The following is a 19426-nucleotide window of genomic DNA, read 5'->3' on the forward strand; positions in this document are numbered from 1 at the left end:
AGAGGAGAACGAACACTCGATGGTCGTGGATCTCGATGGGGTCGAGGAGAAAAGAGAGCTAGCCGCTCGGCGTATGACCGAGTATCAGAAGAGAGTCAAGAGTTCAAAGGATGTCCGGGTTAACCCTCGGTACTTTCAGGTGGGAGATTACGTCTTACGCCGACGGGAAGCCAGTCAACCTTTGGAAGGCGGGAAGCTAGCTCAGAATTGGGAAGGGCCGTACATCATCAGCGCTGTGGTACGGCCAGGAACGTACCGACTGGAGACGACAACCGGTCGAGTGATCGAGGTGACTTGGAATTCCGAGCACCTCGTTATGTTTAGGCATTAGCTTATTTTTTGTAATTTTAGGCGTAATGGGGGCTCGGCCTGCGAGTCGGCCTCGTTCGTCATTCGTTTGTAAATTGTAAATATTTCTTCAACCACCTGCGAGCGGGAAATCTCAATGTACATACGATCGGTGATTGCTCGACCGTTTGCACATGGCGGCCTGATCGGTTTTTTCATTATCTTGGTTAGAAGTAGGGTAATCTGCTCCACCATGCAGCCTCGCTCGTGAACTACCCGATCGAGCTCCAGCGTAAACAAAAGGGGCTTTATGCTCTGTCAACACCTCTCCCTTGGACCTTATCGATAGGGGTGTGAAATTAAGCTCTAATAGCCGTCAACAGTACGGCCCTGATAGCCAATCATAAGTCGACCGGGCGAATACATCGACCGGTAAATACGCTCCTCTTCGGCAGACATATGGGTCATGCCACCGATCGGGAAAGCCAGAGCTACAGCGTAATTCCCGATCTGTCTAACTTCTTTCCACTATTGCACCCACTCGTGCCTCGAGCGGACAATAGTGTGGGGGCTAGGATGAAGGAAGTGCTATAGGTCTAGCGCTCGGGAACACCCCGAGCGAAGTGCCCTAATTTTTTTTTCGAAAAATCGACAAGGCCAAAAGGTCGGGTAAACCCCGAACGGGAAGGCCATTAATACGTCGATGTCTTGGTCGGAAGGTGCACGATCAGGCCATAAGGCCGCGAGGTCGGGCATTAGACGATCGACATGCATGCACGTAAAAGTAAAGCATAAGCAAACACGAGCCGCACAAGATGGACGAAAACAGATTCATTAATTTTAAAAGGTGCCCGGTACAAACGCGGGACCGGGCTCCCGATCAAGTCTACATAAACAAAAAACGAAGAGCAGCTCACAACGGTCGGAATCTACACGACCTAACTACACGAGCCGCATAAGATGGACAAAAACATATTCATTAATTTTAAAAGGTGCCCGATACAAACGCGGGGCCGGGCTCCCGATCAAGTCTACATAAACAAAAAACGAAGAGCAGCTCACAACGGTCGGAATCTACACGACCTAACTACTTCTTCGTAGCGTGGCTCGGCTCGGCAGTCTCGTCATCAGGTCTGAAGGGAGCCAGGCCGGGGTCGGCCACTTCGGCCGGGAGTGTCGTTAGGACAAGTTGGAGATCATAGCCCTCGAGCGCCTGCTCCATATTTTTCTGCGTCCTCTCCCGCATCCTTCGTTGGCCGGATTTGAACGCCCACCGGCCAAACGTCCAGACTAGTTCATCCCCGACCTTTGTCTTCCGGACCTCCCGGAGGAACTAGGTGCCTGACTCTTTGTCTTTGAAAAGGAGCTGGGCCAGCTCACCCGTGTTGTTCAACCGGGACTTCAGCTCGGCTGCCTCCTCGACCGCCTGCTAGGCAACCTTATCAGAGAGGTCCCGATCCTCTTTGGCCTTCTTCAGCTCCTCCTTGGCCTTCTTGAGCTCCACCTGGATGTCCTTGACTTCTTGTAGTCGCTGATCAGCGACTTTCTTCAAAGCCTCAGCATCATTGGCCAGCAATGCTCGACGTTGGAGGAGTTGGGCCGCTCGGGAGATCTGCAAATGCAAAGTACGATCGGGGTTAGCCCAAGTGGGGTTACTTGTATAAAGACGTGATGATGGAAGATTCTTACCTCTGCCAGGTTGTGACCGATTTTCTCGGCCACCTGGGTCGGGGTGAGCTTGCTCATGTCTTCCTTGACCGGTCCGGCGTTGCCAATCTGGGCGAGAATAGACGGACCGCCTTTAGTACCCCCGGCAGGGGGGCTCGGGCTATGTTGCTCTCTTCGGCGCTTCAGTGCGCCACTCTCGGTCACCCCTTTTTCGGACACTTTTTCCTTGCCCTTGGGGACAGCCACCCGGGCAACAAGGACGTCCGCTACGTCGACCACGTAGCCTTCGGGCGTGGTGACGGTAGTTGAGTCGCCCATCGGTCGGGCGATCGGGATTTCTTTCTCCCCGGCCGGCTTGGCCTTTGGCTTCTTTTTCCCCAGCACTATCTTGGCTATGGGGGCTTGAGGTACATCATCTTCATCAAAACCGGCCATCTCTGCAAGCAAATAAGGAAAGATGGTTAGGTCGAGAACAAGAGGCATTCGGGTGCTAGGGTCGGGGATGATTGGTTAGTGTTAGACCTTTGGCCTTCCGTTTGCCCCGAGCGGGCGCCCTTGCGATCGTTACGCCCATCGGCTCGTGCTTGTACTTCTCGGTAAGTTCGTAGATCGGCGCGGGCAATTGGGCTGCTTCATAGCTCTCGGCCGTCCGGAAGATCTTATACTCGTAGATCTCGCCTGAGGTCTTTGTGACCGCGTCCCGGAGGGTTTTTGTTTCGACCGGAGTAACTTGTTTCCGGAAATGGGTGCTCCAAGTCCTCTCGACCGGCAGGATCCATGGGTCATACTTGACCGAGAATATCCTGTTCTTCCATCCCCGGTTGTTCCCCGGCAGACCCTCAATCGCACACATGTCGGCTCGGGATTGGGTCATCAGGAACCCGCCCCCGTATGAAGCGGCAAAGACCTTTACCTGGTACACAAAGTTCAACAGCTCCATTGTGCAGGCCACGTTGTGCCGAGCGCATATCTGTGGAAAGCAGGCGATCATCCGGTGCGCGTTCGGGCAGATTTGTCCCGGGAGGACTTGGTAGTAGCCTAGGAATGTTGTTAGTAGGGCGGTGAAGGGGAAAGTGATCGGAGCGGTTAGTGAATCGTAGTGCATCCCGATCTACTTCCCTTGGTGGCGCTCGATGACGTTCCCGAGCTGGCGACAGGTGTCGAACTCGACCCGACCGCTGAGTGTTGCGGCGATCTTAGCCGCTTCTCCTTTCGTCAGTTTGCTCATCTGACGTTCGACGTTCTCGCTGTTCAAGAACTCGAATCCACCCACGGCCGGTATTGCTGGCTCAGCCGCGTCCTCCTCGACTGGCTCTCCAGCGTTTTCTTGGTCACCTTCTTGGGGCTGGACTCGAGGGTAATTGTAACACCCCAGATTTTCAAGACTTTTAAAACTTATATAATAAATATAGAATCTCATTAAATCCCAAAATACGATACAAGGAGTACGGGGTGCTATGCCACACCCGAGCTAGAGAACTCAGGTGCACAGGCTAAATTCTAAAGCCTCAATCAGTATCAATATTAAATCATGGCACGCAGGCCGATAGGGAAAACTATCTAAGCTACGCCCCAAGCTTCTAGCGCGCTCCAGTGATCTACTCGTATGTGCCTGAAAGCCAAATATATCTGTTCAGCGAGAGATGCTGGTAACCCACTCCAACGCGTTGAAATACAATACATATAGACATATATATAGATATAAGAAAACCAATTTGAAGCATGAAGATATATCCTACGAGACTCTAGCTTTTAAAACAGGGATCGACTCAACAGATAGGGCTAAGCACAGACAGCAGTTATACCAAGCATATATAGTTTACAACAGGCAAGACAGGTAAGATAAGCACAATTAATAATCATAATCCAACATATACGATTCCCAGTATAAATCCCATAGTCACATCCCCAAGGTACTCATAACAACAACTCATCCATATCTCATCACATAGCACACTTTGTTGGCGCCACAGGACCAATCGCATGCCCATACAAGAGGGTCAGCGCATATAGCTCTGACACGGCCCCGCAGCACCCTGCCCTGTATCGCAACACGGAGGGGTCGATCGCAACCGACCGATGAACCGCAACTCATCATTGTTTGATCGCAACCAAACAGTGGACCGCAGCCCAAGGGTATGTCATCTGACCGCAGCCAGGAAAATGAACCGCAGCTCATGTAGAAACGTTTGATCGCAACCAAACCGTGGACCGCAGTCCAAGAGTGTAAATCTGACCGCAGCCAGCTTCTGAACTGCAGCTCAGGAATAACCAATCTGATCGCAACCGGATTGGGGTATCATGCACACATAACACATAGCAAGTACATGCAACCCACATTATCACGTTGGGAAGGGGGAGAAAACGTATAACAAAACCTATGCGTGATCCTTCACATACTAAGAATAATCATAAGGGGTTCATACTTCTTTCACCTAGGTCAACGGGATACCAATTCAACTAGCATGCAATATATAAAACCCATACAACCTACGAACGGTACCCGAAATATCAAACTAGACATAGGCACGATAGACGGAGTCCGTTGGGACACCACGGGGATCGGGGGAACATCAAACGGGGAAGCCAAAATCCCAAAGTGGGGTACAAACCAGCGGGTAGCCGGTGGCTGAGGGGTCACCCGCCGGCGGTAGCAAATCCGGGCAGCGAGTGCCCGGCGGGCAGCGGCCCGCCCGCCGGCTGCCCGCTGCCGGCGTTGCCCAAGAAGGCCGCGGGTAGGTGGCGGGTCCCCTACCCCCACCTACCCCCCACAGACTCTTTCATCACAAAAACGCCCCGGGAACCTTTGTGGAACCCGAAACCATGCTTAGACACTTTCAAACGCAATTGATAACACACGTAGACAATTAACGGATCAAAATCAAGAAACATACGGCACATAACCTATCATGCTTTTCTAAACATAATTAACACCCAATCATGCGAATTCCCACCCAACATACCAAGAATAATTCCATACGATACAACCTAGGATTCTAATCATTTTTAAATCAACAAGGACACAATTCATCTTCTAATATCAGGATTCGGTAAGAATATCACATAAACATCAAGAACATCCCACAATCATCAAGAACATCATATAATCATCAAGAACGTCATATAATAATCAAGAACACCATAATTATCAAGAACCTCTCATCATCAAGATCACCCATGGAATCATCCCATCAATCATCAATAATAATATCACAAAACATCAATACAGAATAATATGGGGAAACCCTAAGAGGGGAAATCATTGCTATGAAAATAGGTTTTGTTGAGACATGGGTTACCTCTTAGCCTTAATTAATTCCTTGGCTATGAAGGGTCTTTCTTTAAGCTTTCTTCTTTCTTGATTTCTCCTAAGGGGATTCTTGGAACTTCCATTGTGGTGAGAGATTATGGTGGTGAAAGATCTAAGTGCCTCCTATATCCCTATTTATATATTTAAGACTCCTAATTAGGGTCTGAATGGTATGGGTTTACTAATTCTATTCCTTATAGGACTAAGGGCTTATTTTAGGGATAAGGGTCCATGGTCCATAGTGGACCATATTAATTAATTAAAGGGAATCCTAATCGTAGTCTGAATAGTAAAAGGCCTACTTCCTTTATTCCTAATAGATAACTAGGTCTAGGATTCCTAATTAGAATCTGAATAGTAAAGGGTTTACTTTCTTTATTCCTAATAGGCTTAAGACTCTACTTTAGGCAAGGGTCCACGGTTCATGGTGGACCTTATTAATTAATTAAAGGAAACCTAACCGAATTAAATCATATTTAATTATTATTAACGGGATTAATTAAATAATTAATCCGGGATTGAAGGCCGTAACACGGGGTGTTACAGTAATCCCCAATTACCCTGGTTGGCGTGTCCCGAACCCCTTCGACCGGGCGATTTTGCCCGCTTGTGGACGTCTCCTCGCTCTCTCCGCTTGAGCTCCCCGACCCGCTCGAGCTGGACCCGGACGCCCCAGATGAGCTCGATGACCTTCGTTGCTGGGGATCGCTCGGGGGCTTTTGGTGGTCGGTGGACGACCTCTAGCGAGTAAGACATTATGTCTATTTCGTCACTGATATGTTCGACCTCATCGTCGTAGTCCGCGATCGACACGTTCTGGCTATCCGACTCTGACATTTGGTCTACCTAAAGGCCGATCGGGGTTAGTTTGGGACTCAGGATGTTTGGGTCAAGGCCAGTTATCGCCTATAACGGGTATGCGGAAATGTAAAGCAAGAAACAAAAGTTAAGGACCAGAGAACTTACCGATTACCGAAACTCGGAAGCTTGAAAGTTACTTGCTTGACCGATCTGCTGAAATGCTTCGCTCGGGACTCTCTGAGTGTACCGACCGCTTCAGGAAGATTGGGAAAAGTTCAAATGAGGGCCTCAAAGGCCTATTTATAGGAGAGCATTTGGGCGGGAAACCAATCCACTTGCGTGATGCGACCGCTCCTGACTCCGAGGTGACCGTTGCGGTCGCAAAGGCCGGCAGTCCTCGAAACGTGGCGCGGAGGGAATGACAGCTGGCCGGTCGGTTTGGCGGCGGACGGTTGAGATTCTTCATCCCGTCCCATTTTTTCCCGGATGGTCAAAAAGGCACGGGCTGGGGGCTCTTGGTAGGGAATATCCCGACCGACATGCCTTCGTCCTTTTCTTCTTGTTTGTGCAGGAGACAGGTCGGATTTTCCTAGAAGAACCCGGTCGGGTACCGACCGGCGTCGTCGACCACCGAGCGATAGCCCTTAGGCGAAAGAGCTGAGAAGAGACACGTGGCAACGCTACGTGCTGACAGACAGGGCACCCGGGAGGGCGACACGTGGTTGCTACGTGGGCGACATGCCGGACGGCCGGACTTGTGTCTCCGGCTCCGCGGCTATAAATATCCACGATAGCAACAGTGAGAGGACTTTTGGACGATCGACAGGCTGTTATCAGAGTATCTCAACCGCAGTCAGTCGGTACTCAGAACAGCTATTTAGATTGTACTTAGGGCCTTCACTTGATCAATAAAAGACATTTATTTGCTTAAATTGATCTTCTTTATTTAATTACCGCATTACGTGGCAATTAATACTATCAATAATAATAATAACAATAATAACGATAATAACGATAATAACGATAATAACGATAATAACAATAATAACAATAATAACAATAATAATAACAACAACAACAACAACAACAACAATAATAATAATAATAATAATAATAATAATAATAATAATAATAATAATAATAATAATAATAATAATAAGAAGAAGAAGAAGAAGAAGAAGAAGAAGAGGAGGAGGAGGAGGAGGAGGAGGAGAAGAAGAAGAAGAAGAAGAAGTGGGCTACCTTCTTATTTTTTTAATTTAATTGTCTACCGTCTACGTAAGTAATTTCAAGTGGGCTTTTTTTTTCAGTTATATATTTTGATAAATTTAGCTGAAAAGTAATTGAAAGTTAAATATCTATAAGTTAGAGTTGTTAAGCTAGTTGATTATGCTTAAAAGTTGACTTGATTTAAGATCACTTTCAGGTGGTCGGAAATTACATAATTTCTAGCAGTGTAAATTACATGTTTACTCCAACTTAACGGTGCCGTACACTAATGGGGAACCACATGTCCATTACGAGAGGGGCTATATGTGCACCGTTTTGATAATTGAGAGACAAAATTTACACCACTCATAATTCAGGGGTGACATTGATAATTAGCATATTATAGAGCGGCATTTTTTACAATTTTTCCTTATATTAATGATGTGTAAGTAAGTTCGTATGTTTTTTTTTTTTTTTTTTTTTTTTTTTTTTGTCATTGGGTGCATTATTTTTTCTTTTTGAGTGCATATTTTTTTCTTTTTCAAGTGTATGTATATTTATCTTTCTTCAAGTGCATATATAGTATATTTCTGGTCAAACGAAGCGGGGGGGGAGGGGGGGGGGGGGCGGTGGGTGAAGACGCGTGCATGATCAAGGCTCAATTTATTTGCATTGACAAAATTTAATAATTCGATAGACTTTAATTTCGATTTGGTAAAACTTATAAGCTTGATTTTTGGATTGTTCAAATCTACAGTTCACATTGTCCCTTCTGGCTTTCTTATCTATACTAGTATAGTCCCCGTGCGATGCACGGGATGGATATTGTTCAAGATAGTTTACAATTGTGTGAATAATTGGTTACGTTATTGTTAAAATTTGCAATATTAACAAATAGTAAAAATTATTACAACATGTTTAAACAGAATATCCAAAAATACCGTTTAGTAAACAATTACAAATTATTGAAGATTTCATGGTATACTACGTTGGTTGTTGATGTAGCAGTTGTCCTTGAGTCGTTGTCAATTAATTAGGGTACGTTATACTAATGTTATAAACATAATGTAATAATTTAGATTTTTAGTTTGACGATTTGTTTACCAATTGCGTCATCGCTTTTACTTGGCGACAAATTCAGGTCAAATGTATGAATAAGGCGCTTCTTCGGTGGTGAATTATCCATTAAATCAATAACTTCTTCGCAATAAGCTATAATAGTTGTCATCAATTAAGTATTGTTATTATAGTATAAATAATGCATAATTGCGGATTAAGTGTTAGGAAAATTGTTTATATTAATATAACAATACTAACAATTTGTAATATTGCTTAAAGGTTGTTTGTAATTGCTTGTTTGACCCAAGGTGTTAGACATTAATGTTCTTGTAGTGGTAGACCCTGTTACGCAAAATAAAAGAATATAATTAGTTATATTATATAAATTCAGAAAAAATGGTTAAAAAAATACCCTGCTAGGATTTCTATCTTTAATCTAAAAAGCTCAAGACTTGCTCACCATTTGTAACAACACTAAAAGGTGTATAAAGTGTATTATGAAAGACACCCAATATTTGTGTTCTATTAGACGGTTGTGGAACTTGATTTGTTAACGATGATTGCGAACCTTCATTGGGTGTAAAATGTTCGTTCTCTGCATATTAGGACATGAATGTTTAAAGCGGTCATTAAGCGATTATATATTAGTGTCATAAAATATTCAACTTTAATTAAATAATAACCACGGCTAAACATGTGAAATAATGATAAAACTTCAAATTCCAAACATATAATAAATCTATATCTCTATAATTACATGCACTACCAAAAGTAAATGCTTAATGTAAAGTGAAATAGTCCAGTTTATATATTTTATATATAATGTATATAATCCTCAAACTAAATTTTTTAATCAGTTTTATAATATATATAGAGATTATAAATATTACTCCATTAAGTAACCATAGTGTTAGTTTTCTCACCAGAAGCAGTAATGGGTCATTGTTGACCTTATCTGTTACAATCAGATCTGGGTTATATTTTGGAAATGAGAATGATGCTCTGATTTCATACCCAGCGTTCACAGTTCTCGCTTTGCACACTTTTCTCTCGATTTCGTCCTATTTCTCTACATTATTTTCCAGATCATGCGCTCTCTGTTCGTAATCAGGTGTCGTTCGTTTGTAATCTTCAAACATCATCTCTCGATTTCGTCCTATTTCTCTACCGATTTGGAAACCCTACTCTGAGTTCGAGTTTGCTCGTAGATTCAGCAATCGCGAAAATGGAAATGAAGTCTCACACCTATATTTGTAAGTTTTTAATCCTGGTTCTTCTTTTCTCCGATTTACTACTTTAAAATTCAATTATAAGCTTTAATATAGGATTTATGCTTCATTTCGATTTTTTCTGTGAACTGATGTTACTTAATCGACAATCTAGAACCCAGAAATTTGAGTTTCAGAATCATGCATCTAAACCCTAAAATTTTGTTTATTTGATTTTTTTAACTTTCGATAATTTCTAATTTGATATTTTTAGATTTTTTGCAGTTTCCTATAAATCGAACATATTAGTGAATAAAAGTATAGTCATGCTTCTTGTTTTGCAGTGAAGGTGTTGGGGTCACAGATTTGATATCTTAGATGACCCAAAGCTAAACTTAGTAACCAAATATATTATGCAGAACAGATCTTCTACAGTCTTTAAATGTAAGTTAAAAACTTTTAATTTAATTGTGAGTTTATAAGTGTTTAGCAATAATGTTACTTTACGAATTTCCAAGACATTTAGTAATTGAAGTATTTTGTTAAAAATTTTCTAGAATGACTTTTGATTTTGCAGTTAAGGTGTATTCGTCACAGGTGTGAGATCTTAACTCATTCAATTTAAAAGTTGGTAACGAAACCGAGTATACAATTAGTCAACAGGTAATGTTAGAGTTTAATATGAAAAAGTGGACAATTAATGTTATAGTATAAGTTTGCCCTCAGTTATGCTTATTAAAATAGGTTTTTGCAGGGCTTTTGGCAAACTAATTTGCAAACAGAGCAGGTCATGTTACTTTACTAATTTGCAAACTACATTTACACATTGAAGTATTTTATGTGAACTGTTCTCAAACCTCATTTTATTTTGCAGTGAAGGTGTTGGGGTTACAGATCTGTGATCTTAGATGACCCAAACGTCAACTTGGGAACCAAAGAGAGTATGCAGTTCATATCTTTTACACTGCTTGGAGGATTAAGTTCCACTTCTTATCCAAATTGTGAGTTTGGAAGTGTTTTCCAGTAATGTTAGTTTACTACTTTTCAAGACACATTTAGTAATTGAAGTATAATATGCCAAATTTTCTTTTCTAACTTGACCTTTGATTTTCCAGTGAATTTGTTGGTTTATACAATCTGAGATCTTACCTGACCTTAAAGTATACTTGGTGACCAAAGAGAATACGCAGAACAGATCTAAATGTTTAAATGTAAGTTTGAACCATGTTATTGTAATTGTGAGCTTAGAATATTTGTGCAGTTCTCACTGTTTTAGTTAGGATATTTTAATTTAATTTTTCTCATTGACTAACCTCAGTTGTGGCAATTTACTTAGCAGGATGATCCAAAGTTGTGAGTGCGGAAGGGATACAGATTGTACTATGTTTTTCCAAGGCAAAGCAGGTAACATTTCATTGTTATTTTGTATATATACTTTACTGTGTATGTAAGACATTTTTCATTTTTGTGTGTTGGAAACTTCTGTTATACGTGTTTTCATGCTATTAATAGTTTATTTTATTGCATTTGCTATGAATGCCGATTTCCAATTAATAAGCATGTTGAAAAAAAAAATGTTTTTTTAGGATAACACTTCATAGTCTACTTGTGTTTAAGATACAAATCGTATAGTGTTCTACATCTAAATAGAACTTATTTAGTTTATTATAGATATCCTAAAATATTCTCTAACAATCTAGGATCTTGTTGTTTGATCTTCATGCACACCATATGTTCCTTGAACTTGATTGGCACAAACATCTTCTGATGCGTGGATCATTCAATATTTGTGTTTGTTTTCTATATTTGAACTCCAGCTACCTGCAAAAGTATAACAACTTTCGAAAAAACATGAGTAATAACTACCAATCATATTTTTTGGTAGTTATAGATTTTGTTATAAATTTCTCTGTTACAGAAATGCATGCAAATGGCTATCAACTGGGTTAAGACCTGTCATTTGATTATTGAGATAGACTATTTTAGGAATAGAAGTGAAGTCCTGCAAATTAGTGAAAAATAGCATAGAAAGCAGGAAATAAATACATAAAGAAAGTTTGGACAAAGTTTAACAGCAAACAAACTAATTAGAAAACATCCAAAATGTCTATCTGGGTTCATCCAGAGAGGGCCTACAACTTAGGCCAAAATTCTCAAAAAACATTGTCCAAACTGTTTCAAGCTTCCTTCAATTTTTCTAATTTCACAACAACTTCCTTTGTTTTTTTGGAGCTTTGGGTACTTGAAAATTCATCCATCAAGGACCTTTTAACTGCCCCTGCTTCATAGGCATCACCAGTGAGATTAAGGGGAATAGCCTGTAGAGGACTCTCGGCTTCATTGTCATTCAACTCATCCTAAACAAACATTTAAGTTTTATGTGTTAGGTATAGAAATGTTCAGACCAGAGTTAATAGGCAGCTAACAATATTTATGACTCCTAAATACCTCATCTTCCCAAAGATCATCTTCTGTAAGCTCAAGTTCCAACTTCGAGTTAAGGTCTTTATCCCTACCGAGCATCAACTGTGGGGCATGTAGCTCTAACATTTCCACATCATTGATAATCCTCATCACAGAAAAGGCATTTAGGAGGTTTAGAAACTGTTCCCTTCGAAACGCAATTCTGAAAATTAGGTTGAGACCAACCAATGATTGAATTTCAGCAGGCACACCATTTTTTCCCTACAGTAGAAAAGGATAAAAGTTTAATAGGGGTACATGTTCATTGAGCAAATCACAAATATAAGTAGTTAAGAAATTAGGTAAATGTATTGTGTTACCTGAGAATTTTTCTGTTTCAATTCCAGTGCACTCATACCTAACAACTCAGTGTATTCCCTATCCCACATGACAAAGGGAGCATTTCCTTTTATGTCTACAACCCTGATTTTAATCCTATACCTCAATATCCCATCTCCCCAAGTCCTATCACAGTCCTTGCAATATAGAAACTCTTTTTGGGGCTCCAACTTCTTGTAGCATGATTTAGTACGACACGATGGATAATACCACTCACCATCACAGTCAATGAAAATTATTCTAGCAGCTACCCAGAACTCACCAAACTGCATCATATATAATTACTTAGGATTTAGCAGCCAAAATAAGATGTTAACCATTATTAATTTGTTAGTTTGTGTGATTGTTTTCGTACCTCCTTCTTTGCATACACTTCTGTCAAAGTTCTTAATTGCAAATCATCCTTGAGGGAGACAGTGTATGAACTTCCAGGGTTGAAACTGGACTGTGAAACAATACTCCTCATCGGAGTTTGTTCAAGGCACAAACTGTGGGTAGAATTATATCATACACTATCTTGAGTCATTTTTTTTATAGAAGTTAAGAAATAATATGCAAATATTATTTGTAGATAAACAGTGTAATTCTTTTACATACCTTTCTCTAAACTGCATGAACTCTGGGCTTTGTTGATTGAATAGGAGTTGTGTAACATCATATGATGAACAGATTTTGATATCACCACCTAAATAGGAAAAAAAAACAATTGTTAAACCAACTTTAGCTAATATTAAAAAAAAAAAAAATCAGTAAAGAAATGAGTAGTTACTTTTCAAACAGGTTCTAGCTCTACAAAACTGTATTAAAACCAATAGTGGTTCTTCAGTAGCAGAATTGTAGTACACCTCCACTTTGTTTACGTGGTCATCCCATACAGTACAACCCAATTGAATACCACTATAATTTTTAATAGATGTTAGGTATGACTGCAAACACTTTAGGAATAGAAAGTTATAAAAGGGAGAAAATTAGAGACATACTCAGAATCTTCAATTACAAAGTCGATCAACCTTGAGTTTTTGCCATTTATTACCTTTTCTTGGGGAGCATGTATCTCTACCACACGGCCAATTACATCTAACACATTTTTTACAATGAAAAGTGTAACGTTAGTAAGAGCATTAAAAATTTAAAAAATTATAATAATATAGCCGTACCAAATAGTTGCTTCTCATCAACAGATTGATTAGCTTTTAGTGCCTTGAAATCCATCAACCTGTACATGTGCATTGGGAAATTTGTACCCTTCAACTCTTTTACAACAGTTTTATAATTGAATTTTATCATGAATTTATGTGGGCTGGTCTTGAAAGAGTAGAATTTAGTGATGACCACAAAGTTCTTAACACCATACACTTTGCCTTCTGTAAAAGTCGACCGGAATTTGTCTACAAATTCCTTGGGTATGTGGGCATGCAAAAAGGTGCCCTGTAAGCAATCGCAATTTATGATTTTAGATTATGATGTAATGGTCAGTAATATGCAAGATTTTTTCCAGATTACACAGTACGTTTCAAAAAAAAAAAATTACCTGCTGATCACGGAACACAACTTCTTTGGATTTGAGTACGGAAGACGACTTCCTTTCTTGGATGTCATATGCCCTCACAGTTCGCAAACGCAGTGCGTTGTGTGTATTCATTGGGGATATATCATTTGCAAGAACGTACATTGTTGCCTGCTTGTATCGCCTGCAACTTGTGCTATTACGTGTAGATGAGCTTGTGAGATCCAAAGATGAGCAATGGTGTACAATTGCTGAGACTGTTATTTAAATATCCATGGCCTGCACTATCGTTGAAAAAACCAATTCGGCGTAATGAATATGTGAACATAATTGTTTACATAAATATGTTATCGGAAAACGCAGAGACCAACCTATTTCAAATTAGGTCTTTAATTTGATTGGTTGAAACTGATTCTGTAAACCAAAAATAAAAGGAAACAATAATATTTTTTTTTAAAAACTCTTTGGTAACTGAACGGTCTCACCTGGATTCTTACGCATGTCATTTAATATTCTGATATTCTGGGAACGACGTCGTTCACTTTGGGCGGGAACTTTTTGTACTATGTTATTTTGCTTTAATATATATAGAGATATGGAGTATATTTATTCCCATCTTGTAGCAACACTTGTAGGAAGAAGGAATTATTCAAACCAATATATATTGAACACTGCTAGGAATAATGTATTGGATATTTTGTTGGCAACCCTCAATAATAATCCTACAAAATAAGGATTACTATTTTATGATAAAAGGGAAGGAAAGGGTGAAGAGATATGGCTCGGGTTTGGTGTAGGTTGTTAGCACGAGTCGAGCAAATTACTCTTTCCTTAAAACATTATTTGCTACATCCCACAAATGCTAAGAGCGTTGTAGCGTAGGTTTCCCAGGATAAAACGTGCTACGGTTCAAGGTTTGAGCACAAGAGCAAGGCTTAGAACACAGTAGGCTAAATAATGGAGTAGAAGCGGAGCTGAAAATTATGCTTTCGGATTAAATAGCATTTAATTTGATAATTATAAATCATTTCGAACAACATTGTTGTCTCAATTTGGGATTTGATTTCCACCCCTTGCACACAAGAAAACACATTTACACTATACAATTCAATAAACCTTAATAGAGCTATTGTAAAAATAGTGGTGCAAATCCACTTCTCAAACCAATGCGGGACAAAAGCTACTCCCAATATTTTTCCCTTCACTTTTCCAACTCAAATGGGTTTACTTTGAGAATCAATATCTCATTCACCCATTATCCGTTTTGAGCGTACAATATATCAATCTCTTCGTCTCACTACGAAGAATCCGAATCAACTTTGATCCGATCCAAATTGAAAGTTGACCCCACTGATAATTGTACCACAAAATAGCCACTTAATATGTCATTTTAAGCTATATATTTTTTCCAACATATAATCCTTGCAGGCACCTATATATTTAGGAGATTTATCAACTTCGCTAAGAAGATGCACTAGCCAATTAAACAGTAGACCTTGTATTTCATGTGTTGATGTATTCTAATAGATATTTTATCATTTAACGTTATCTGGAATTAATCCAACTATCTAAGTCAAGGTACGATAAATCCTCTCTGGATTGCACTGTAGATCCAACATCTACCAATAGAAATACAAATGATAAAGTTTAGTACAAGGAATAAGGAATGTCTGTTTGAGGAAAAAAAAAAGAATATTTAGCCTTTTAGGAGTTCAGAAAGGTTGCAAAGCTAGTTTTGGCAAAAAAAATAATACTCCCTTTGTTAGTATAAGCTAATAATATATTATTGTTATTATTATTTTATATTCTATAGTTATATTTTGTGTGGCTTTAGATAGGTTGACTTGGTGTAATCTATTTGTTAGGATTAGATAGAGTTAGATATACTCTGTAATCCTGCAGTTGTGTTAATCAATTGTGAAAGTCTATTCTAATCTGGTATCAGACTGGTTTTCGATCTCTCTACAATCTCCACCGCAAACCACCCCCTCCTTCCCCGTTAATCAACAACCATGTCGCCAAATAGCTCCGACCTGTAACACCCCGAAATTTTGAAACTTTTGAAGCTTATATACTAAAGGTGAAATCTCATTAATTCCCAAAACATAATACAAAGAGTACGGGGTGCTATGCCACACCCGAGCTAGAGAACTCAGGTGCACAGGCTAAATTCTAAAACCTCAATCAGTATCAATACAAAATCATGGCACGCAGGCCGAAAGGGAAAACTATCTAATCTACGTCCCAAGCTTCTAGCGCGCTCCAGTGATCTACTCGTCTGTGCCTGAAAGCCAAATATATCTGTTCAGCGAGAGATGCTGGCAACCCACTCCAACGCGTTGAAATACAATACATATAGATATATACATAGTTATACGAAAAACCATTTCGAAGCATGAAAATATATCCTAAGAGACTCTAGCTTTCAAAACAGGGAATAGACTCAACAGATAGAGCTTAGCACAGACAACGGTCATAATCAAGCATATACACTTCATAAGCATAGGGAAACAGGCAAGGCAGATAAAGATAAGCACAGTTAATATCCATAACCCAACATATACGATTCCCAGCATAAATCCCAAAGTCACCTCCCGAGACACTCATAACAACAACTCATCCATATCTCATCACATAGCACACTTTGTCGGCGCCACAGGACCAATCGCATGGCCATACATGAGGGTCAACGCATATAGCTCTGACACGGCCCCGCAGCACCCTGCCCCGTATCGCAACACGGAAGGGTCGATCGCAACCGACCGATGAACCGCAGCTCATCATAGTTTGATCGCAACCAAACAGTGGACCGCAGCCCAAGAGTATGTCATTTGACCGCAGCCAGGAAATATGAACCGCAGCTCATGTAGAAACGTTTGATCGCAACCACACGGTGGACCGCAGCCCTATATAATATTTATATACCTGACTGATCGCAACCGGCCTGGTTAATAGTCAGTATGGTTCTCAACCCATCAACTGCCCGTATAACCAATATGATCGCAACCAAATTGGGGTATCATGCACACATAACACATAGCAAGCACATGCAGCCCACATTAACACATTGGGAAGGGGGAGAAAACGTATAACAAAACCTATGCGTGATCCTTCACATACCAAGAATAATCCTAAGGGGTTCATACTTCTTTCACCTAGGTCAACGGGATACCAATTCAACTAGCATGCAATATATAAGACTCATACCACCTACGAACGGTACCCGAAATATCAAACTAGACATAGGCACGATAGATGGAGTCCGTTGGGACAGCACGGGGGTCGGGGGAACATCAAACGGGGAAGCCAAAATCCCAAATTGGGTATTTTTCCAGCGGGTAGCCGGTGGGTGAGAGTTCACCCGCCGGCTGCCCGCCGGCGACGATGATTCCGGGCAGCGGGTGCCCGGCGGGCAGCTGCCCGCCAGCCGGCTGCCCACTGCCAGCGACGCCAACAACGGCCGCGGGTAGGTGGCGGGTCCCCTACCCCCACCTACCCCCCACTGCCTCTTTTATCACAAAAACGTCCCGGGAACCTTTGTGAAACCCGAAACCATGCTCAGACACTTTTAAACGCAATTGATAACACACGTAGACAATTAACGGATCCAAATCAAGAAACATACGGCACATAACCTATCATGCTTTTCTAAACATAATCAACACCAAAACATACGAATTCCCACTCAATATACCAAGAACAATACCATACGAGTTCCACGATACAACCTAGGGTTCTAATTACTTTTAAATCAACAAGAACACAATTCATCTTCTAATATAAAGATTTGGTAGGAATATCACATAAACATCAAGAACATCATATAATCATCAAGAATATCAAGAACACCACATAATCATCAAGAACCTCTTATCATCAAGATCACCCATGGAATCATAACACCAATTATCAATATCATTATAACGAATCATCAACACACAAGAATATGGGGGAAATCCTAAGATGGGAATCATAGCTATGAAAATAGGTTTTGTTGAGACATGGGTTACCTCTTAGCCTTAATTAATTCCTTGGCTATGAAGGGTCTTTCTTTAAGCTTTCTTCTTTCTTGATTTCTCCTAAGGGGATTCTTGGAACTTCTTGTGTGGTGAGAGATTATTGTGGTGTAAGATTTAGGTGCCTCCTATGATCCTATATATATATATATATATATATATATATATATATATATATATATATATATATATATATATATATATATATATTCCTAAGAGTCATAATTGGGGTCTAAATACTATGGGCTTGCTAATTCCATTCCTTATACGACTAAGGACTTGTTTTAGGGATAAGGGTCCATGGTCCATAGTGGACCATATTAATTAAAGAGAATCCTAATCATAATCTGAATAGTAACAGGCCTACTTCCTTTATTCCCAATAGGCTTAAGACTCTAATTTAGGCAAGGGTCCACGGTTCATGGTGGACCTTATTAATTAATTAAAGGGAAACCTAACCGAATTAAATCATATTTAATTATTATCAACGGGATTAATTAAATAATTAATCCGGGATTGAAGGCCGTAACACGGGGTGTTACACTCTCCCCCCCTTACGAGAAGCTTCGTCCCCGAAGCTTAGAAATCATTGCGGGGGTTACGAGTCAAAAGTAGTATGGTGGTCCTATAGAGAAAGTATTCTACGGGGAAACTGCATAATTGTGTGTCTATGTGTGCTGGGTTTTCGGGAATGATTAGGTTTAAAGGGCTAAGAGAGTGGGTTTCAACCTGAGGACGAAGTGAATTTAGGAATTAGGATCAAAGTTTTCAAGGTCGCAACTTAGGGTGTGAGGTTGCCACCTTGTATGGAATCGTTAAAATAGGGAATCAAGAATGTGGTTTGAAGGGTAGAAAGGGTTTTGAAATAAGGAGGGGGCCGATTTTCCGCGGGAGGGGAAGGAATTTGGCTAGGATGGGTTAAGGGTTCTCGATCTCAAGTGACTATTTTGGTTTGATGCTTTGATCACGACGTATTGACGAACTGATGATCCTTCTACCTTGGTGTTGGCACTTGCTTGACTTTAAGATCCTTGTTAGACCTTGCTTCCCAGGCTAAAGTTTCATCCTTCTCTCCTATCTTGAGAGAATCTCCCGTGACGATTTAACACTTACTTCTTTAATGCGTCCAAGGGTGCACTTCCCAAATTCTTCCCAAAGTCTCTTGGGAGTCGATAAACTTTGGGTTGGCTTCCTCTTCTTATTGAACTTCATCTCCTCTTTAGTGAATGAAATTCTTAGTAAGACTTCATGTCTTCCCCGAGGTTCGGCTTGTTGTGCCCTTTTGTGTTACTTTTAATGATGAAGGTGTCCTTGCATGCTCTTTTTCTTCTTGAAGCACAGTTGGTTACCTAATCTCGTTGTGGAATGACTTGGTGACTTTACGAGTCATCTTATCTCCTTGTGGGTCCTTAATGACCCTTTGAGATCTTGGCACAAATGTGCTCTTTACTTTTTGCCTAGCACCACGGACTACGTAGTTCTTGATTCCATACAACTGGTAAGGAGTCCTCTGATTTGCTTGAACGATAACCATGGTTTGAGGGAGTCCCGGTCCATC

General features: G+C 40.7%; 1 protein-coding gene and 1 long non-coding RNA gene across 2 annotated transcripts; one reads left to right on the forward strand and one right to left on the reverse strand.

Moving 5' to 3' along the window:
• The first annotated feature begins 9910 nt into the window (after nucleotides 1–9910).
• On the forward strand, nucleotides 9911–10416 carry LOC109148729. Its single transcript, XR_002048854.1, has 3 exons — nucleotides 9911–9987; nucleotides 10121–10206; nucleotides 10298–10416. It is a non-coding gene; the product is annotated as an uncharacterized LOC109148729 (long non-coding RNA).
• A 944-nt stretch (nucleotides 10417–11360) lies between these two features.
• Nucleotides 11361–14017, reverse strand: LOC109148695 (replication protein A 70 kDa DNA-binding subunit D-like). Its single transcript, XM_019296431.1, has 11 exons — nucleotides 13877–14017; nucleotides 13503–13773; nucleotides 13326–13422; nucleotides 13115–13242; nucleotides 12943–13030; nucleotides 12701–12833; nucleotides 12327–12611; nucleotides 11992–12228; nucleotides 11817–11900; nucleotides 11460–11545; nucleotides 11361–11364 (listed from the first exon to the last, which is right to left on the reverse strand). Exons 1-11 carry the CDS (start codon nucleotides 14015–14017, stop codon nucleotides 11361–11363), a joined length of 1554 nt encoding a protein of 517 aa, XP_019151976.1.
• Nucleotides 14018–19426: the final 5409 nt, after the last annotated feature.

Source organism: Ipomoea nil, unplaced genomic scaffold (assembly GCF_001879475.1).
Source record: "Ipomoea nil cultivar Tokyo-kokei standard unplaced genomic scaffold, Asagao_1.1 scaffold2144, whole genome shotgun sequence".
NCBI lineage: Eukaryota > Viridiplantae > Streptophyta > Magnoliopsida > Solanales > Convolvulaceae > Ipomoea > Ipomoea nil.